The sequence below is a fragment of the Mustela lutreola genome, chromosome 3 (assembly GCF_030435805.1).
Source record: "Mustela lutreola isolate mMusLut2 chromosome 3, mMusLut2.pri, whole genome shotgun sequence".
NCBI lineage: Eukaryota > Metazoa > Chordata > Mammalia > Carnivora > Mustelidae > Mustela > Mustela lutreola.
In genome coordinates this window covers 15,317,928-15,340,439 of record NC_081292.1, presented here as the reverse complement: position 1 = coordinate 15,340,439, position 22,512 = coordinate 15,317,928, and the positions used below count along the sequence as shown (strand labels likewise).

Genomic DNA, 22,512 nt, shown 5'->3' with positions numbered 1-22,512 from the left:
GATTTCATTTAAGCATATTGCTTTATTGCCTCATATTATTTCATGTCAAATCATTTTACACATCTGCATTCTTACCTTCCTTCAAAGAAAGAAACCATCAAGCCCTCAAAAGCAGGAGTAACCATATATTCATTCTCATGTCCATTCCTTCACTCTTCACTCCTCGTGCATTTATTGCATATCTCACTGTTTGTGCCATGGAAAATTAGGGATGTTCGCTTCTCATAACCCCTAAGGAGCTAGGATACAATAGGTAGGAACTGAGAAGTGACACAGACTTCTGTTACTGGAAATACGGCCCATTGGGTTATTTGAGCAATCCTCTTGCTGAAAACCATCCAAACTCTCAAATATGTATAAGAAAACATCCTCAGAGCAGCAAAGGGCAGAAAATCAAAGGAAATCTAAGGAGCAGCAAGAGTCCACAGGAAGTTTGAAGAACCAAGCTGCTGTAGCCCAAAGGGCATTTGCCAATGTAGGCGAATTTGAGCTCTGCCTGCGTTATGGGTAGTAAATCTATACAGAAAGCTAAAGAAATGATGAACATAAAATACAGCTTGATGATTGGTTGGGGGCGGTGGATGCAGGGAGTTTCTGAAGTACTCAGAATTTTCTATTTATTGACCTGGGGACTGCTCTCCAGGGAAATTTAGTTTCTAAACAGCATATTTATTTTGTGTAGTTTTCTATATACATGTCATAATTGACAACAAAGAATTAAATGTAGAAGAACAAGTGTAGAACAATATATATAGAACGATCTCCCACATGTGTCTATTACATAAATGGATGTGTGCATGTGTGTGTATTACATAACTGGGATCCATGATACATAAATTCTTTATGTTATAGAATACATAAATTGATGTTTGTGTACATATATAAGTATGTGTGTTTGGGGCTGCAGGTGTGTGTGTGTGTGTGTGTGTGTGTGTGTGTGTTTCTTGTACATAGAAAAAAGATCTGGAAGAGTATTCACCAAACTACTGAGGGCAGCCTTGAAAGGTAGAACAGAGATGGGGAAATAGAAAGGAAGGATCCTATATTTCGTGCTTCACTGTTAATTTTTTTTAAAGTAATCATCATTATTATTTAGTTTTTTTTTTTAAATCACTTACTGAAAGATGTGACTTCTGTCTCTGCCCATAAGTATAAAAGGTACTCCTGCTGCCATGCTCCATACCACTTGGCACAGTACCTTTTTTTTTTTTTTTCTTAAAACATATATCTTGTTCCCTCACTAGGCTGGAGCTCCTAAAGGGAACAAGACAGTGTTGGGCTTACATTTCTATTTCTTGTACCTTAAAGAGAATAAAAGTCTCTAGGTCTCCAGGAAATATAACATTTCCTTAGAGGCTCTTTTGAATGTTATTTTATACCTGGCACAGCAGTGGGCATAAAGTTGGCACAGCAAATACAGGTTGATTTGAATTTAACTGACACTTTGTGGAACCTGTAGGCAGAGGTGGAGTCCACCATGCGGTGCCCCTTTTGATCTCAGAACACAGGAAAATGAAATTACTCTCTGAAAATTGAAGTAGGAAATGAACATCAACTAGATTAAATCCAAGAGAGTCAACATGAACCTAAGAAACATAAAGACTCCTTGGATAGTGAGATTTGACTATAATTAAGGGTACTAGCATCTTAAAAACATGCAAATATACAAAATCTCCATCAGAAGAGCATTTTCTCTGTCTCTAAAACAGAGAAAAAGAAAAGCAATCAATTTGAGTGTTGTGATACCCAACAAAGCATGGTCTGGCCACTAACACCTGCCAGGTTGAGGCATGCATCCAGCCTGCCTGGCAGGTGGCGAACCCTGTCGTGGAAGAGCTGCAGAACCTCTTGCATTTTGTGCTGGGATCCTGTGTAATTATAACTCCACTTGCTCTGCTTCCATGCTCACCAAGCTTCCCTCCAGAAATTTGCCTTCCCAAGGAGATGACGTACTTGTCAGGCTGATGGGCATTCAGTAGCCTGATTCTTCTGCTGTTTACTGTAAATAATAAAGTCGCCTTCTTCTTCTTCTTCTTTTTTTTTTTTTTTTAATACATCAGTGTTTTGTGAATTTTGTTAGCATGAGTCTGCATTCCTGGGTCCAGTCAAAGAGATCGGGTATGAGAGTCTGTGAGGTCCATCAAGGTAAATGCTACCTTGAGGGTATCTTTTGGAGCGGACTGCTGGATTTCCCAGGTGATGCCCATCCGTGATGTCATGCTTCATGTGGCCTTTCCATTCCACACGTCACCGAATGATTCTGCCCAGATAATCCCTTAAGAGCATCTTCATAACATGCACATTTCAGCTAGAGAGTACAAATCATAGTATGTCAGTGAGAGTAGACCCTTTTCTTCTGGGTGAGTATTACTTGTTTGGTTTAGCAAATTTCACACCTGCCCAGAGGGATGGAATATATATTGTCAATGCCACATCATGAGGATCTCTGACAACTCATTTCCAAGTCTGGCTTCTCAGCCTCTTCTGGCTTCACTCTGGCTCTCATCTCATTGTCCACATTGATCCTGGCATCATTCTCAAGTCACTTCCTAATCTGGTCTCTCTTGCAGCAGCAAAACCTAAAGAAGATGGAGGACACAATGAGGTCGACAAGATTAAGGATAAGGATGCAAGTAGAACAGGCAATGAACGAGGTTATAGAATTTTTTTCTTCCGTTCTCATCTTTCTCTCTCTCCTCAAAACAGCCCCAGTAGCATTTGGAAGGGTTTCATATACCACACATGTGACATGTTCAGCTCATCTATGAATACAACAGAACTTAGACCAGATTTCAATAAATGATTAACGGCAATTTCTTGCTAAGAAGGGTATCAGAGTAGATAACAGGGCACAACCCATTACAACTCTTAAGGGAATGCAGGAATTCTAAGTGAATGTTGCCTCAAATATGACAACTGTCAGGTAGGGGGAACTTTACTCAATTGAGTTTTCCCCCTTTCTCCTGTTCTTCCCTTCCACCCCAGCTTCCAGCCAGCATAAGTGACCTCTAAATTTTACCATAAATTTATCAGGAATTTACCCAGAGCAATCTTCAGTGGTCAGTGCTATTTGAAATAATATATTTTTATGAGTAGATTAAAGTCCCACAAAAATTCCAGATAGATTAATATAGAGTCTTAAAAAGAAGTTTTTACAAACTTGGTTTTTAAAATGTATTTTTCTTTTAACATTCGCGATTTTGTCCATTTATACAATTGGAATTCTGCAGCAGAATTAGACACTGTTGGATTATTAGTGTGTGTAATAAATTCATGAGGCTTCTATCCATGTATATCATGACCAAGCTCTTCTTGTGTGTTGTTAAATGATACGGGGCTAAATTGCTAGACAGGCAGTTGTGGACCGTTCCTGATTACCTTGATGCTAATTGAGTAATGAACGAATTCACCAGGCCTTTTGACCCAATTTGCCAAATGGGCTTTCATTTTCTCTGGGTGAAAGATGATGCTAATGAGGACAGGGTCCAGTTTCCATCCCCTTGTAAGCAAGGTTTGTTTCACAGCCAGAGACAATGTAGATAGGAGATCCGTAGCCCCCCTACGGACTCCACCGTCATGGAAGTTAGGCCCAGTGGTGTTGAAACACAAAGTAATCAAGCCTATCACCCCTCTGATGTACCTGTCCTACGTTTGTGGATTAGTACAGCATCTTAGATAAAAGTGAGCATTTTCTAGAGCAAATCTGGCAGTTTGGTATGTTCTATGCTAAAGGAGAGCTTACCAAAAAAAATAAAGATCATATTCCCATCTTTTATTAAATGTTTAATTACCTGAGGAGAGGATGCACATGGTCAGCATTTATTTAAAAACAAACAAAAAGCAACACCCAGAACTTTCAAAACTACCTGTATTTTTCAGAACTCACATACATCTTACTATTTTACTGAAGTGCCTGATAACTTGTCAGGATCCCTCCATAAACTGTACTATGAATAAAGGAGTAGAATGAACCAGGGAAGGAGGGCCACCGAGAAGCGGTGAGGGTTTGACCTCCTCTTCCCAGCCCTCCCTTGTCATAAGCCCAGCCCACTGCCTTCCGTTTCCTTTTTCTCTTTCCTTCTGTTGAAGGTCAGAGCCTAGCTAGGGATTCACTAGCCAGAACTGAAAAGACAGGCGGATTGTAGAACAGAACTTGCCAGAAGTTGAGTAGCGTAATGGCAAGCTGAAGTTTCCAGCTGTCAAAATGAGACAGATGTCCTCAGATCCTGATAGACCCTTTGTATGGAAGCCACCCTTTCACACCCTGCCCGCACAAGGACCCTGTGCCAAGTGGCTGAAGAGACTGAAGTTCTTCTCTCTCTGTTCTTTCCTGGCATATTTTTCTTCCACCCTCCTGCAGCCTTCTGACTGCCTCTTGTCCCTTTTCAGTAAAAGTTACCCTGGAGCTCAGTGTGTTAGATCAATCCCTGTGTGTCTGTGTGTGTTGTGTGTGTGTATCTACATTAGCTTATAATACACTTTAGAATAGTCCTTCCTAACCAAGCGGTTCTTAACTTTTTAGGATTGCCTGTTTAGACAGTCTCAAAATTCCCCTCAACAAATGTATATGCACATAAAATGTTGGGTACAGTTCTACATTATTCACACACTCCTAACTTCTGTTTATGGTTCTCAGCTGGATTCAGAATCCCTCTTCCATGATGGAATTCCATGGGAGAGTTCCATCCCCCGTGATGGAATTCTACTTGCATGGTCTCTTGTGGGATTTGAAAATATATTCATTCACCAGATGCCCATTAAATGCCTACTCTGTGTCAGGAACCATGCGGGGCACTGAGATATAAGGTGAAAAGGACCATGGCCCACCCATCAACATTTCGATTAAAGTTGAAGTGATAGACAAATAAACAGGATTACCATACAACATGGATGCAGCAGTAGGGGAAATGTGGGATACTTTGGGGAGCACATCCAATGAGTGTTTAATTCAGCTTTGGGACGTCAAGAAATTTTCCTTATAGTGATACCTGAGTTATTACTCCAAGTAGAAGAAATGCTGTGTATAAAGTCAAGGGCATCATCCATTTGTGTATCATGTTGAGAAATTTGGGCTTTGATTTTAAGGAGCCTTAAGTTGAGGGGATAAGGATTGATCTGTGAGGAAAAGTGCGGTAGCCTGGAGAGAATGGGTTGGGAGAAGCGGGACTGGAGGCTGACAGGCTTTGGCAGTAAGCCAAGCAGACAATAGTAGTGATTTTAACTAAACTACTGAATATGGATGAAAGAGGATGAGTGGAAAGAAAATGAATTGGAAACCGCAGAATTTAGTATTTGACTGCATTCATTCCTTCAGTAGGGATTGGTTGTGCTGCTGTGCATTAGGCGCTCTTCATTCTTTCGCTGGCCACCCTTGAGTCCTTCGATGTGAAGATTCATGATTCCCTTTAGCTAAGTAGTGGGGAACCTGTGAAGTTTCCTATATAAGCTCAGGTTACCATCTTGAACCCAAAACCTATCCAGTACATCCTGATGAATGATAGTGAAGTAGACAAGACACCATCTCTGTCCTCAAGTCCGGCGGCGATGACTTCCAGGCTTCTGGAGTGGACGGCTCAGGGGATGATGGTGCTGTTTGCCAGAGACAGAACAGCTGTGGCTCAGAACAAAGTTCCTGGGCGGAAGTGCTTCTTCAGGCTGTAAATGCCGCTCCAGAAATTTCAGGCTATCCCTGTAGGTAAGAATCACTGTGCTTAATGACAGATGTTGCTGATGGCTGAAAGTTTGTACAGAGACAGTATTTGGGGAGGGGCTGAAGAAGCACCGATAGAGATAATACTTGGAGCCAGGAAGAGGATGTTGAATGAGAGGAGGGGCTGAGGTTGGGACCTGGAAAAACCACAGAGAAAGAAGAGGAATCTGATGAGAAAGCCAAAGAGTATAAAGAAAGTAAAAGATGTCCCATGATGGAGCCCGAGGGTCAAGAGGGAGGAGTAGCAGTGTGGCAGCCGCGGCCGGCCTCAGGATGTACTGGGTAGGCTTCTGGTTCGAGATGGTAGCCTGAGCTGACATACTCCGTCTCGTACGTTCACCAACGCTTTGGCTAAAGGGAATCATGAACTTCACAGCAAAGGGCTCAGAGGTGCTAGCAGAGAATAATGGAGATCAATTTTATGCCACATGAATTCTATCTCAATAAAGCGGTCATTAACAAAAAGTGATGAAAAATTCTCTTTTGAATATATTCTCACATAATTGTTGTACTTAAAAAATGAGTAAACGATAAAAATCCAGATGTGTGGGGGTGGAAAAGGGGGGAGTGAGGGAGATGACCACCAAAGAATTGATTTATACCCAGTCGCGTACTAACATCATGTGTGGAAAGCGGCGGAGCGGCAGCTTACACATTGGAGGGAGTGTGCTGTGGTTCACGTTTTACAGTCGGCGGAGGTATCATTTCTTTGAAAGGGCAGCAAAAAGATCATCTCTGACATGGAATGGCTTGTGGCACATCCCATTCATGTACTTGTGCTGAAAAACAAAAATGCAGAGCGATCTAGAACCAAACAAGTAATGAGAATAAAGAAGCCAGTAGGGGAGGAAATCAAAATAGGGTATTCTTAAGTTGTATGGAATTACTTATGAAGAACAGTTGTTATTATAGTAGGAAGCCATAATCCGAACAGTAGATGAGTCCTCATAAAACTAATATAACAGACCAGTGATAATGGGGACCCACAATTATAAAATGCTTCAACAGTTTGGCAGGCAGCAGGAGGACGAAGGAGCACAAGGAGGGTTGGCCTCTGTAAAGAAAGAGGATGAAGACATTTTAAGTTAAGCAGTACTCGTGTTGAAATGAGATGAAAAATTTCTTAATTGGCCATGAGTCAGAAGAGAACATCTTAATACGGCTAAGGAGATGGTGGTAAGGAAAAAACAATTTAGAAGCATAAAAAGCAGAGTATAGTTTAAATTAAAACCAAACATATTCACTACCACGCAATAACAACCCAATTCTGGTAGAAGACATGTATTCAAATTGATTTTTTTTTTAAATCCAATCATAATAATTTGATCCAGAGTTACTAAAAAAAAAGCATATAACCATAGATGCAGAGGGAATTTTTAAAAAATACATTTGAAAAGAAATATTTTTAACCCATGACAATAAATTCAACCTACAAAATGAATGACCAAAAATAAATGTATAAAATTTTGGATAATTAAAATTGACAAAAATAGGATTAAAAGAAAGGCCTCCCCCAAAGTACAAATCCTAGACATATTTATCAGTAAATTCTGTCAGATCTTAAAGGAGCAGGTATTTCCTGTGCTTTTTAATCTACTTCAAAGCATGCAAAAATATGGAAAATGGTCTTGTTTATTTTATGAAACTAAAATGGCTATGACCAAATTGTGTTTTTTTTTTCTTTTTCTTCAAAGTTAAGAACACTGTCACTTAAAACTAAATGTATGAAACCTTCAATCAAATATTAGCAAATGAAGTATAAGAGCCTATTGAAAGAAATGGAAAATATGAACATTTGAGACTTGTTTCCATAATGCAGCATTTGCTTATCATTAGAAAATCAGTAATATGGTAATCACGTTGAGGGATCTTAAGAGGAAAGCCTTTTCCTTTCCTGTGAGCCAAGCAGTACTCTGGTGATCCAGCAGTGAACCCAAGTAACCAACTCCCTTTCTTTGTAAAACTTATTTGGGCGGGAGAACAACAATAAATAGATAACTATTATAATCACATATATGATTTTGAGGTGTGACAGATTTCAAATCAGTGGGGGAAAAGTTGGCTTATTCCAGAAAAAAACTTGGAACCATTGGCTAATGTTTTCTAACACTATTTTAAATCCCAAGCTTCAACTTTATATTAAAATACATTCCAGATGAACTAAGGAGTTTAAATGTTAGAAATTGAAACCAAACTATGGGAAGAAATCAACAGTGACTACTTGTACTACATTATGTTCTGTCAGAGCTTTTCAATCATGTCAGAAGTAAAAGTGCTTGGAAAGATTTATGACCTGAAGGATGATGTTGCTTCACCTCCAAGACAGTGAGGACAAAAACAGCTACTTCAGACTTGCAAACATTCAACAAAGCCTAGCATGTTGACAAGATTTATTTGAGGGTTTCATCTGGGAAGAACTGAAATATCCAGGAGTAAGCCCAGCGTCATTACTTGATACATAAATCCAGCTCTGCCAGCGTTCTGGATCGCTTCCTGCATGCTAGATAGCGTGCTGAGGCTTTACGTGTAGTACTGCAAATAGGCATCTGAGGTAGTGACGGGTAGTCCTTTGCAGACTTTACAGGTAGGGCTCGTGCTGAGGCTTTACGTGTAGTACTGCAAATAGGCATCTGAGGTAGTGACGGGTAGTCCTTTGCAGACTTTACAGGTAGGGCTCGTGCTGAGGCTTTACGTGTAGTACTGCAAATAGGCATCTGAGGTAGTGACGGGTAGTCCTTTGCAGACTTTACAGGTAGGGCTCACAGGCACAGAAAGGTCTCTAGCTTGCCCTAGGGCAACCAGCTAATAACTGCCAGAGCCGGGATTTAAACCCATCTGGTGCCAGAATCCGTTTTCTCAATCCTTAGGCTGGACCAAACATGTCTCTTGATTTTCTGACTTACTAAAGTTCTCAAAAGACAGGTTTCTGAAGATGAATTTAGGGAAGGGAGAAATTTAACTTAATCCAAATTTAACTGTATTTCCAAAGAATAAATTTGGGTGATAGCTTCCCTCCTCGCAGCTGCAGATCCCCTGGGAGCCTGTGAGGGGTGCTTTTCTCACCTGCATCCAGTCTTTGCCAGAATATGTTTCGGGAGGGTTCAGAATTCAAGTTTCATTCTGTTGCCAAAATAACTTCCCAAAAAATCACCCTGAAGAATTTTTGAGTAAAAGATTTCCCTGTTTACCCCAAAACAAACGAGTGGACTTCAGATGTCACTCAGTTTTCATCAAAAAGTGTTTGCAAGGCTGGTTTTTCTCCATTTGTGACCCCGAAAGCAAAGCTCATCAGCTTGACCCGCATTCCGTTCTCTTTCCCACACCGCTGAGGCCAGGAGGCAGAAGATTCTAAGCGAGGAGACTCTTTGAAGCAAATTTCCCCCGCCAAATCTACCATTGTTTTAATACTTTAAGTATGGGATTAAAAAAAAATTTTTATTTAAAGGTGACATGGACTTTAAAAACACTGAGAAACACTATTTTACACCTGTGCATATACTGGTATGGGAATGTGAATATGTTCACAAGATATTTTTCAAAAACAGCACATCTTTCCATAACCTCCCAGATTTTCCTAGCCCACTTATTTTAATTATCCTAAAAAGGACTGGGATGTTATTAGCATCTCAAAATACCATTGATTTTCTAGTTATCCTTCTATTTTTAAGTTTAGTTTAACTTAAAATGTGGAAATGTTTATAGCACGAAACCTGTATTTCCTCATTGAGTGTGAACACTTAATGAAAAATAACTCACTTTTACTTTTTTTTTAAACTTTTGTTCTCATAAATTCAGGTTTGTCTGCAATTATAGCTATAATTTATCCTGATTTTCATTTATTTTGTCATATCTCTTCCACACACTTAGTAGTTTCTATGTTTTAAATCAGTCTGAATCCTGATCTTTAAATAAGATTTATGTTGACAGCTGGTAAGTGTTGATTATAACATTGCTATTAGCTTGTGTATACTAGTTATGTATCTATTACAATAAAACAGTATGTACAATATCTTATTTTTATAAAATATAATAAATCTGATACTTCCATATGGAAAAAAATCTGAAAGGATATATACATAGCTATTAAAAGTGGTTAACCTTTGGGGGCGTCTGGGTGGCTCAGTGGGTTAATAAGCCTCTGCCTTTGGCTCAGGTCATGATCTCAGGGTCCTGGGATCGAGTCCCACATCGGGCTCTCCGCTCGGTGGGGAGCCTGCTTCCTCCTCTCTCTCTGCCTATTTGTGATCTCTCTCTCTCTCTGCCAAATGAATAAAAATCCTAAAAAAGAAAAAATGGTTACCTTTGGTGGTGAGACTACCAATGATTTAAATTTTTATTTATATGTATATTCAAAGTTTTAATAATAAAAATGTTTTATTTCCGTAATTTAAAAGTTTAAATAATTGACAGTGGAGTAAGGTAGTCCGCTCTAGGACAAAATAGATAAATGTCAGTAGCTGTCTTATATACCAGCCATATGTTTAGAAAGTATAATGATGGCAAGGAGGACAAAATAGACAAGGAAATAATCTTATTCTCAATAGTAACATAATAACATAAATGCCCAGAAATGAATTTAAGAAATACATACATCTTTTCAAAAAGCCAACTGGTTTTTCTGAGATGCTTGACACAGTGGGAAATTCTATTACGGGCTTTAGTAGGAAGACGTGATTTTTTTTTTTCACTACTGCAAAGAGAAGAAAATTCAGTCTTTTACACAATGGAAGGAGTAATAGTTTGCTTAGTAGAACAAGTAGCATTTAGTGTCTGAGTAGATGTGGAGCTCAAAGAAGTGCTGGGGAGAGTGATATTTTCAAATTTTCAACTTAGGTTGGACAGAAGAGCTCATTAACAAATTCAAGTAATAATAGAACCATTTCTTGAGAGCCTGTTATATAGTAGACAGTGTCATAGTTATTTTCATTAATTACCTGATTTCACCTTTACCACTATCTGAAAATTATTAACCCTGTTTTTTAGATAAAGAAACTGGCTTTTTAAGCAACAATAAATCAGTTGCCCAAGATCTGACAGGGGTAAAGTGTCAGAGCTGAGATTTGAACTTTGACCTGTAGACTAAACTTTTTTGTTTCTGTTTTTGGGTTTTTTTCCCCTTTACAGAATACTATACCTTTACTACAAGACAAAGACCCCAGAAGGAGAAGCAGGCTTGGGTTAGGACACGGAGTCTGGCTTTTTAACATACTGAGTTTAAGAGATTTTTGTTCATTTGTTTTACTTTGTACTTTATCTCTGATCTGTTGTAGATTTTCAGTGTCTCAAATGTTATGCTGGGGAAGAAGTAGTAGCTGCATAAACATAGGGTAGGCAGTACAGATCACATTATAAATACACCTCATGGTTTGTCTTAAAAAAGCAGCATCCCATCTAACTTCTCTTTATTATGGAATCGCTACGTTAATATTGTGCCCTTCCTCCAGATTGCTTGAAATGAGGTCATGTAGGCAGTCTTATTTACAAGGTCATTATTGCAGGTAGGAAATTACATTTCCTAAATGTTCCACCACACAAGAAGAATCTTGAGGGAAAAAATTCATTCTTTTGGGGAAAACTGATTTTACTTTCTTGTACGATGTATTCACTTAATTGACAGATCCCACCAATTATTTATTTGTTTGTTTATTTTTAGATTATCTTGTGTTTTGGAAGCTTCTCAGAAAGCTTAAAGGAGATTAAGTATTTTCAGGTCTGCTTAAGTGTGTGCTTCTAAAGCTATAATTAGGTATCTCTCTGAAATCAAGCTAATTTATTATTCCTTTCTTATTTAGTCAAGATTTACCTTTTGGAATTAGGCTTACAGTCTGATCCTTACTGATGTCAAATTATTTCATTCCTTTGACTTTCATATTTACATTTAATAAATCAAACTCCGATACTTCTGTTCACATTCATGATTCAGTCATGTTTAAGGAAGTCTAATAACTAAAGTCTTATGTTTTCATATTCTGTTTAATGGCTAGATGCATGTCAGTGCCTGGTATTTGAGTCATCAGTGTGCCACAAGACATTTTACCAAGACATGTGCGTCATCAAATAATTAAATTACAACTATTGCTGTGAGTGGGACCCAATTTGCAAAAGCAAATAGTGTCCCCTTTGAAAGAAGAAAATCAACAATACTCATCATTCAGATTCTTTGGTTTACACTTTGTTTTTTTTTAAGATTTTATTTATTTAATACAGATCACAATTAGGCAGAGAGGCAGCCAGAGAGAGGAGGAAGCAGACTCCCTCCTGAGCAGAGAGCTCCGATGTGGGGCTCAATCCCAGGACCCTGAGATCATGTCCTGAGCCGCTGAAGGCAGAGGCTTGAACCCACTGAGCCACCCAGGCGCCCCTCCAGATTCTTTGGTTTAAATAGCTCTGACTTGCTTTAAAAAAAAAAAAAAAAAGCCAAGTAAGTAAGTAAATAGAATGTATTTCCCATATATAACAAATTCTGAGTCATTGCTATTTTTTGTATAACTGACCCACATAGATTCTTTGCTGTATTTTTTATCTATGTGTCCTAGTGTGTGTGTGTGTGTGTGTGTGTGTGTGTGTGTGTGTGTGTTTGGGTTCTGTTTGGCAAAATGAAGGACTGTAATATGATTAGCTCATGGCTACTATGATAGCTCATAGTTAATATGATTAGCTCATAAAAATCCTCCATTTTTTGGAAGATTTTATTTTATGTATTTGAGGATGGGGGGATTGTGGCGGGGGTGGAGGGAGAGGGACAAGCAAGCTGCATACTGAGTGCAGAGCCCACCATGGGGCTCAGTGACAGGACCCTGAGATCATGATCTGAGCCAAACTCTATCAAGAGTCGGATGCTTAACTGACTGAGCCACCCAAGTGCCCCCAAACCCTTCCATTTCTAATGCTGTGTGACTTTAACGCTAATTTTCTTTGCGCCTTAATTCTTTTGCTCATTGATGTGGCTGACTTGTCCAGAATAGGACCCTCCGTGGTACAAGTGACTGATGGAGACTGTGAAGTTCTGTGTAGACAGTTTGGCCCGGGAATGAACCCAGTCACTCAACACATAAATGCCATGTCTGTCCTAGAAGAGCTCACATAGTCTAGTAGAGGAAGGTGATGACTTTAAAACATGGCTCCCAAAATTCTTTGACACTGCCATCATTTGATGGAGCTATACCCTCTCCCCTTGATTTCTGGGTTCTGTGCTTGCCTAACAGGAGACTATGATAGAAGTCTATTCCAATTCTACATAGAAACTGCCAGTTTCTGGGCCCAGGCCTTAAGAAACTCGCAGCTTCCACTTCTTGTGTCTTGGGACACTCGCACTTGGAACTCAGCTACCGTGCGGTGGAGAACCTAAACTGCTCTGTGGAAAGAAGCAGGCGGAGAGGAACTAACAGCCAGCAAGCACCTGCTGGTCCGCACAGGGAGTGAGTCATCTTGGAAGTAGATGTTCCAGCCCCGGGAGAGCGGCACCAGCTGACACTCTGTGGAACAGAGACCTGCCACACGCGCTGAGCCCTGCCCAGATTGCAGATTCCTGAGCAAAACAAGTGCCTGTTGGGTTAGGCCACCAAGCTTTGTTGCCGGAGTAGTCACATAAACATGCGACTACAAAAGTAGTCACATAGTAGTCGCATAAACAAGCAGTTTTGGGGCGCCTGGGTGGCTCAGTGGGTTAAGCCGCTGCCTTCGGCTCAGGTCATGATCTCAGGGTCCTGGGATCGAGTCCCGCATCGGGCTCTCTGCTCAGCAGGGAGTCTGCTTCCTCCTCTTCTCTCTCTCTCTGCCTGCCTCTCTGCCTACTTGTGATCTCTCTCTGTCAAATAAATAAATAAAATCTTTAAAAAAAAAAAAAAAAAAACAAGCAGTTTTGAAGCAGTGGAGAATTATGATGGCAAGAGTATGTCCCAGGTCTCACAGGAACTCTGAGAAGAGACAGCTAATCCTTCTGTATCAAGGAAGACTTCCTCAGTGAGACAAGTGAGCGGAGTCTTGAGTAACAGCTAGCCAGGCAGAGAGAACCAGAGTGAGGTGTTCCAGGCAGAAGGGACAAGAGTGCAGTCAGGAGCAGAGCAGGAAGCAGCGTGATTTGTGTGAGGACTCAGGAGCGCTCAAGGGTGGCTGCAGCACAAAGCCGGACATAGGAAGGACCGATTGCTGCGACCAGAGAGATTTGCCAAGTTTGAGTCCCGGAGGTCCTTGTGTGCCAAGTGAAGGCATAGGTTGTATTCGGACTGCTTGGTGTTTTTGTCAGGACAAGAAAGGTACAGCAGTCTGATCACATTTGTGTTTTAGATCGCTCAGTTGACTGTGGGGAGAGTGGACTTGGAGGGTATTAAAACAGGAAGCGGGAAGACCAGTTAGTCAGGGGACCATTGCAATTGTGCCCGCGAGGATGACAAGGTCCTGAAGTAACTGCAGGGATGGGGAGCAGCAGAAGACAATACATTCAAGAAATATGTGGGGGTTCTCTGGAAAACAGCATGGAGGTTCCTCAAAATGTTGAAAATAGAACTGCCTTATGACCCAGCAATTGCACTACTGGGTATTTACCCTAAAGATACAAACGTAGCAATCCGAAGGGGCACGTGCACTCGAATGTTTATAGCAGCAATATCCACAATAGCCAAACTGTGGAAAGAACCTAGATGTCCATCAACAGACGAATGGATCAAGAAGATGTGGTATATATACACAATGGAATACTATGCAGCCATCAAAAGAAATGAAATCTTGCCATTTGTGACGACGTGGATGGAACTAGAGTGTATTATGCTTAGCGAAGTAAGTCAATCGGAGAAAGACAACTATCATATGATCTCCCCGATAGGAGGAAGTGGAGATGCAACATGGGGGCTTAAGGCAGTAGGAGAAGAATGAATGAAACAAGATGGGATTGGGAGGGAGACAAATCATAAGTGACTCTTAATCTCACAAAACAAACTGAGGGTTGCTGGGGGGAGGGGGGGTTGGGAGAAGGGGGGTGGGGTTATGGACATTGGGGAGGGTATGTGCTGTGAAGTGTGTAAACCTGGCGATTCACAGACCTGTACCCCTGGAGATAAAAATATATGTTTATAAAAAATAAAAAATTAAAAAAAATATTATATGTTTATAAAAAAATAAAATTAATTATTTAATTTAAAAATATGTGGGGGTTAAAAAAGAAAGTATTGAGGAGATCAAAAGAAAATACTGAGTAACTGTGGGGAGAAAGGGTGAAGTGAAGGAAGACTCTTGGATTTCTAAGTTGGCGACTTGCTGTGTGTTGGTACCACCAGAAGGGAGCAAAAAAAGAGCACGAGTCAAAAACAAGAGGAGATTTAAGCTACAGGTAAAGAGTTGGGACAAGTATTGTCCCAAAGGTGACAGTTGGAATTATTAGTGGATGAGCTCCCGGAGCAGAATGGGAAGAGGTTCAGAGTATGAAACTCTAAGAGGAGCGCCCTGACATTTAAAACACAGTCAGAGAAGAAGGAGCCCATAAAAGAAATGGAAAAGAAAGATAAAAGAAGTTACAGGAGAACCAAAGAGGAGTTGTCTCAGTAACCAAATAAGTAGTTTCAAGTAGGCGGTCAATCCTTTGTGTGAAATGTGAAAACCAGGCTGGAAAGAGGCATAGATGAGAAGTCACTTCTGACTGTAGCCAGACTGGACAAAGCCAGGTCCCGGTGGATGAGTCAGTGGGCCATTATACAGGAGACACAGATGATGTAGCTCCGGGGCTGGAGACTACTGGGAGAAGCACATGGCAGGAGAAGGTGTGGTACTGGTGATGGCGGTGGTTTTGTGGGGGGAAGATTGGAATATATGTAAATGCTTTTATGACCCAAGGAATTCATGGCAGTAGAAGGAGGAGGTCAAAGAGTGAAGAATAAGATGGGATTCATAAGTAACCACTTGGAGACAAAAGAACAGAGTCAAGAGCAGTTTTTGAGATTGGAGGGAATGCAGCGAGGTGGGTACAGATGTATATAATTTTATAGGAGTAGGGCAGGAAATTGCAGATCAGAGTTGAGAGACCTAGTATTTTTCTGTGAAATAGGAGTCAAGTTTGTCCACTGAGAGAAGGCAGCAAGGCAGGAATAAGAGTTGTATTGAAGAGAGTGATCTGCTTTAGAATAATGTTTAGAGAAATGGAAACAAGGACTGGCTTACAATAAGCAAGAGGGATTGATAGGAGACCCCGAAGGCCCAAATTCATGTTGAAAACCATAGTTTTGTACTGGTAACCGTCTCCATGGTTATTTGATTTTTTTTTTTTAATTTTTTATTTTTTATAAACATATATTTTTATCCCCAGGGGTACAGGTCTGTGATTTTTATCGAGGGGAATGCCCTCACCCCCAACCCGCTCAACCTTAAACCTCTCCCCTTAACTGGCCGCATTGGCATAAGAAGTGGGGGAAAATGTGTGGTCTCAACTATGATCTTAGTTTCCCCAGAGAAGGAAGCAGGGCCTCCAGGAAGAACGAAGTTTTATAGACACCAATGAGATCGAGCACTCTGGGTAAAGCTGGGGAATGATTCGCTTTGTTGGTTTTTTCCTTTATATATGATGACATCAGGGCTCCCAATAGCAAAATAGAAGAAATCTGGAAAGGAATCAAGAATGAGAAAAGCCACAGATGAGAAAATGCCAAGGAGTAAGAAGTTGAGGTAAAGGAGAGGGTTGGGGGGTGTGCGCTGGTGATGGGACTTCCTTTTATTCGGTGGCCGAGCGTGACACAAAGGGCGTTGGCTGGAGGAGAATACCTGACGCGTCTTGTGTGTGAGGCATTGTGGTGAGACGACTGACTGATGGTCCCCACTTTTGGCCTTCTCACAGAGCTTTGGAAGAAGGAAGTGAGAGTCCTGTACCCATCAGGGACAGACTCGGAGTTCAGAGCAACGGTGTGGACCCTCGTTGAGATGGGGACTCCCTCTGACTAAGGGCTGCCACAGGCATTGCAGTGGGGTGCCAGGGGCCTTGGTTGGGTCTCCCCAAGATGGTAGAACAGCAGCCTTTTTCATTCCTTGCTGCCCTGCTCCTCCCACAAACTTAACAGTAATCATCCTCGTGCAAATAGAGCTGCTGTTAATACAGGTTTCATAGTTTGTAAATGGGTGCTCTCAACAACTCCGAGAGAAAAACAGGGTACATAATGTTACAGACTAGTTTACAGACTAGAAAGTGCCTCTCTGAGGTTCAGTTCATACTGCTACTAGGTGGCTCAAATGAAAATAGAAATGAGGTTTTTGTAACTTTTCTCTCTTTTCGGCAATGCCTCGCTGCAGGCTTGGAGCTAAAGCTAGGCTGCACTCATCTAAACCAGCCTCCCCTCTTGCAGATAAAACAACGGAGTCAGCAGCCTGGTAAAGTGAAAAAAGAAAAAAAATACCACACAGATACCACAGGTTGGGTGTTCTGGGAAGGCGATTCTGAGGTGAAAATTGAGGTGCCGAAGTCCGGTAGGGAGTGCTCTTGGGACCAACACTTGTGGAAGGGAAGGGAAGGAAGCAGGATTGGACAGTGGGGCGTCAAGCCGATGATCCAGGCTCCCCCTGAAGTCTCAGCGAACTACAGGGAGTTCTGAAGCTGGATGACCCTTCAGAGCTGTTCCTCAGTTGGGAGAATAAGGCCAGGCCTTTGTACCTCTTTGACCAGCCATCAGATGCCAGTCACTCCTGAAAGGGGCATGGTCTCAAGCAAGGTAACTCCTGACCTAAAGTGGTCTCCAAAGGCAGCTGAGAGCAGTAGACTTGCTGCCAAGCAGCACTTGTGGTTGTTTCATTCTTGAAGAGCATCTGGAAGGCACCTCAGCATCCGCCATAGTGAACTCGGGTTGTCTAGACACGGGTTTAAATCGTGGCGCTGCCACCTCCTAGCCACTCAGTAAGCTGGTTACGTCAGGCAGTTCTGGGTAAGGATTCTGTAAGCCTCAGCATCCTCTGCTGTAAAATAGGAAGAATCATGTGAGAACCAAGCCTCGGGTTTCCTTGTTTGTGCAATAGGAAGAACGGTTGTACCATCCTTTGGGGAAGGTTAAAAGCATCCAGTGAGATCATAGAGTTCCCAGAGTACCATCATTTATAGAAAATTAGTTACTCTTTTACCATAAGTAAAGTGTCTAGTTCAGTGGCAGATACATAATATTTGCCATGAAAGCTGCTCAATAAATAATAAAAATGTTCCGGAAAGCATCAGTGACTTTCTGGAGGCCAAAGTCCATGTCAAAGCCAGAGCCAAATCGCTTCCTGCTACATAACTCTCTGGTTTGGAATCCAGGAATGTGGGAGCAGATGTCTCCATAGAAGTCAGAGTACTGTGGTGGGAGGGAGTGGGCCCCTGAACACGACCTCACCTGGGGGAGTCTGATTCCTTGGGCTATGCCACTGGTGATAGCCCAGTGTGAAAATGTGTTTTTCAGAATGGAACCAAGAGGATAAAATTAAAGGTGAAGTCACCTGAGTAGCAGGACTCCGTCGAAGCAGCACTGCAGCAAATGATGATTATAGTTTGGGACAGGTTGCTTTGATATATTTTATATATATATATATATTGTATATATGACTAAGTATATATTGCATATATGACCGCGCATGTGTATAATACATGACTGCAATTTTGTGTATTCCTCCCAGTTCTGGTAGTTCACAGCAGATCTGGATTCTAGTCCTGCTGGCTCCTTCCTTTATTAGATGTTCAAACCAGGGAGAATTCTCTCTCTGGGCTTGAGTTTCCTTTCTCACATGAGGATTTGGATCTCAGTGAGCCCCTTCCTCTTCTAGCATGATTTAATTTCTTTAATTCCCAGTACACCCCACAGCACAGCTATTTGAAGACAAAACATGGCCACATCGTCCTACGGAGAAAGGATCTTATTCCGTGTGTACAGATGAGTACGGGATGTTGAACAGAGCCCACAGAGCAAAATATTCAGTAGCTCTGGCAAAGAAACCCCTGTTGCTGACATTTTGGTGAAGAAGGGGAGGAAATCACTGTCTTGTGAACCAAGCACAGTACTCCGTAGTTACCACAGAATCATGTTCTTCCCTGGAGTTTTCTGTGGAATTATCCACATTCATTGTGGAACATTTATGGACAGTAACTTTGGTGCTGGATCGTATAAAGAGCTAATCTTTGCAGGCTGAACCTCAGCTTTATTCATCCAGGGAGAGAATGGGTGGGAAGGTGGTCCAGTTCAGAAGGTTGGAAATGCTAAACTTTCTTTTCTACCAGAAAACTATCCTTAGATATTCAAATGCAGTGTAGATCCAATTTCATAAGACTTTTATTGTTTGTGGGAAGATCTGGTTTTTACTTTTTTAGTTTGGCTTCTTTGCTCTGCTATTACTATTCTTATGCAGTTGGGTTTATGATTTGAGTGGCTTTTGAAATACCAGCAATTTAATTCTCATTGGAGATTCATCACACATAAGACATTTTGATATAACTCTTATTAGTATCTTCAGTTCTGGGAATTTAATCAATACTCTTAAATTTCTTCTTGCCTGAACCATTACATATTTTCTCAGAACAAATATTTAGTCCTTAAGATTTTGTAACAAGGGATTTAAAGATAAGCTTTGAAAATAGGTCAGGGAAACACATCTACTTTGGCTTAAAGCTAGTCAGATGAGGCCGTTAGAAAAGCAACTTCGAAGCTTTTGAAAGCATTTGTGAAATCAGTTTTTTGTAATTTTATGAAAGCTGCCATCTGTATACCTGAAGTATGAATCAAACCTTTCTTTAGCTTTGCCAGTCCCTTATTCATCCATTCATTATTATTCATCTATTTGTTGTTCACTTATTAATTCACCAGATACTGTTCTAGACACTGGGGTAATGGAGATAAATAAAGCCAGAGCTGACTGTGTGCCAGGCACTTTGAAACTTGGGAACTCAGTGCTTGTAGCTGCACAGACTGTAGCTGTGTAATAGGGTGAATGTGTCACTGGAGTCCATTTGTTTTCTTAAACTCACTGGTAAGCTGTGTGACTGTAGGCGAGAGCCATTCTGTGACAGTTTCCTCATCTCTGAAATAATTTTGCTCACTCTATTTATATCATAGCTTTGATATAAAAATCAATTGAATTTGTAATTTTGAAAGAGACTTGAAACTAATCAGGCATTACATAAAAACAAGTGGTAATCTTGTGATCGTGGTAGTGGTTTTGACCATTTTGTTCCCTCTTTGGACTAAGGATTAAGGATGAGTACGTTTTTATTTTTCTCTTGACATAGATCTGTGTGTTATGATGAACAGCCTTAACCATCTCCACATGTACAGCTGTGCTACCTCTCCTCCATGGGGCAGAGACTTTCTAATGATGTAGCTGGGAGAATGAGATCTATAGCTGGTAACACTTATTTCAGAAATATTATTGGGAGGGAGACAAACCATAAGTGACTCTTAATCTCACAAAACAAACTGAGGGTTGCCGGGGGGAGGGGGTTGGGGAGAAGGGGGTGGGATTATGGACATTGGGGAGGGTATGTGATTTGGTGAGTGCTGTGAAGTGTGTAAACCTGGTGATTCACAGACCTGGGGATAAAAATATATGTTTATAAAAAATATATGTTTATAAAAAATAAAAAATTAAAAAAAAAAAAGAAATATTATTCAATCTATATATTGCATGAAATCAACAAGTATTGTTTAGGTGCCCAGACTAAGTGGGCAGAGAGAGGCATAAGGGAATGGGATGGCATCTGTCTTCCAAGTGGCCAAATAAGTCATTACCTCAATTGCACCTTCCTAAAGATCTGCACAGAGATGTCTAGTTAGCCCTATAATGTTTCCAGGGACCCTCTCTCTTAGACATTGGAATGCCCATGTACCCCTTTTGGATCGTAGAACAGATCGTCTTCTAAGGAAATTAAAAACTTACTTCTAGCGTCATGTTTGATGTACTGCCAGGTTTTAGGTCTCCCATGCTGGTGCCCTGGGATAAGATAAAAGGTCCAGTCTTCCTTAGAGCAAACCCAGTTATGGACTTGCTCAAGAATTGCTCTCAGATACCAGCTCTAGAGTACAGAGAGATTACTGTGTTCTCACTGCCATCCGCCAGAGCCAGATGACTGGCTCACTGAAAATGTTTTGAATAAATAAAAGCCTCAGTCTACCATATAGAGTTCCTCTGATACTCTGATAATCCCAGATGGCTTCTTGAAGGGAGGGGTTGCATTTTATTCATCTCAAGATGTCCAGCGTCTGGCACATAGTTGGTGTTCTGGGTTTTTGTCAAATGAACACATGGACGAGCATAACCAGGACTGTGACGGATGCCCCACGATAAGGAATTCCTGATCTCTCCCTAGAGGAAATCCTCGGAGAGAGAGTGACATACTCCCAGGCAGTCTGAGGCACAACCGACAGCGGCCTCTGCTACAAATGTGAAGTTTCATTGAAGCTCTTTGTTTTGTTTTCTCATAAGCTTTCTGTTTTGTTCTCTTTTACTTCGTCATTGTTTAGTTGACGTAGTGTCCTGTTAGTCTCGGGTACAACATAATGATTCCACAGCTCTGCACTTTGCTGTGCTCGCCTCAAGCGTGGCCGCCGCCTGTCCCCGTGCAGCACTGTTACAGTACCACGGACTACGTTCCCTACGCTGTACCTTTTATTCTGGGAGCCTGTACCTCCCTCTCCCCTTACCCCATTCTGTCCATCCGCCCACTCCCGTCCCCTCTGGCAACCATCAGTCTGTAGTGATGGGTCTGTTTCTGCTTTGTTTGTTCCGTTTTGTTCTTTAGATTTCTTATGTCAATACGATCTAATAGTATTTATCTTTCCTTGACTTATTGACTTAGCATTATATCCTCTAGGTCCACCTATGTTGTCACAAACTTGAAGATCTCATTTCTTTTTATTGCTGAGTAACATTCCGTTGTGTTTATACCCCACATCTTCTGTATCTGTCTCTCTATCAATAGGCGTTTCGGTTGCTTCCTTATCTTGGCTATTACAAATAATGCTGCAGGAAACAAAGAAGTGCATATATGTTTTCAAGTTAGTGTTTTGTTTTCTGTGGGCACATACCCGGTACTGGAATTACTGGATCCTACGGTATTTCTATTTTTAATTTTTTGAGAAGCTTCCATCCTGTTTTCCGCCGCGGCTACACCAGTGTGCGTTCCCCCCAGCGGTGCGCGAGGGCTCCTTTTTCTCCACGTCCTCCTCGCCAGTGCTTGCTCCGTAGGGCAAGGTGGAGGGCAGTATCTCATGGTTTTGATTTGCATTTCCCTCATGAATAGTGATGTAGAGCATCTTTTCGTGTCCTTTGGCCTGGAGTTTCTTTTCTAATCTTAGCTGTTTTAGATTTTCTGCTCCTCTCGTGTTCCTTTCAAAAAGTAATTCTCAGCAGAATGGGTGACGTTGATCCATTCCAAGAAGATACCTTTGTGTATCCTCTGCCGAGTCCCATCCGTGTCTGTCATGCCTAGTGGCGCTTGTCCATGCAGCATGGCCCAGGACAGAGCAGGCTGTGCCTTGAAGCCACTTTAGAACTATGTAGGACCCCAAAAGGCCTAGGAGAATTGGCCCAGGAGAGGAAAGAAAGTGGGACAGCCAGACAGTTACTTTCTGGGAGTCTTATTATACTGTCTCTCCACCTCATGGATTCTTCCAACTCTTCCTAAAGTAATAATAATACCAATAATAATACCAAGAAATGTCCTTACCTCCTCCAGTACCTTGACATTTGCAGTTATGTCTTTTGATCTTCCTGGCAGCCCTGTGAAAATGATGGGGGTGTTTTGTTTTCAGTGTTACTATTACACGAATGGGAACTCTCAGACCAGGAGCACAGCTGGAACAAGGGGGAGGGGC

General features: G+C 41.3%; 1 protein-coding gene across 2 annotated transcripts in view; it reads left to right on the top strand.

Moving 5' to 3' along the window:
• The window catches only part of NSMCE2 (NSE2 (MMS21) homolog, SMC5-SMC6 complex SUMO ligase), a 214,161-nt gene that overhangs the window by 102,600 nt on the left and 89,049 nt on the right, over positions 1 to 22,512 (top strand). Inside the window, exon 5 of one of the 2 annotated variants that reach the window (XM_059165639.1) lies at positions 2,571 to 2,654. The exons of the other annotated variant lie outside the window; for it this stretch is intronic. Coding sequence (XP_059021622.1) covers positions 2,571 to 2,654 — 84 coding nt within the window. The remainder of the gene's footprint in view (positions 1 to 2,570; positions 2,655 to 22,512) is intronic. 2 annotated transcript variants of the gene reach the window in all.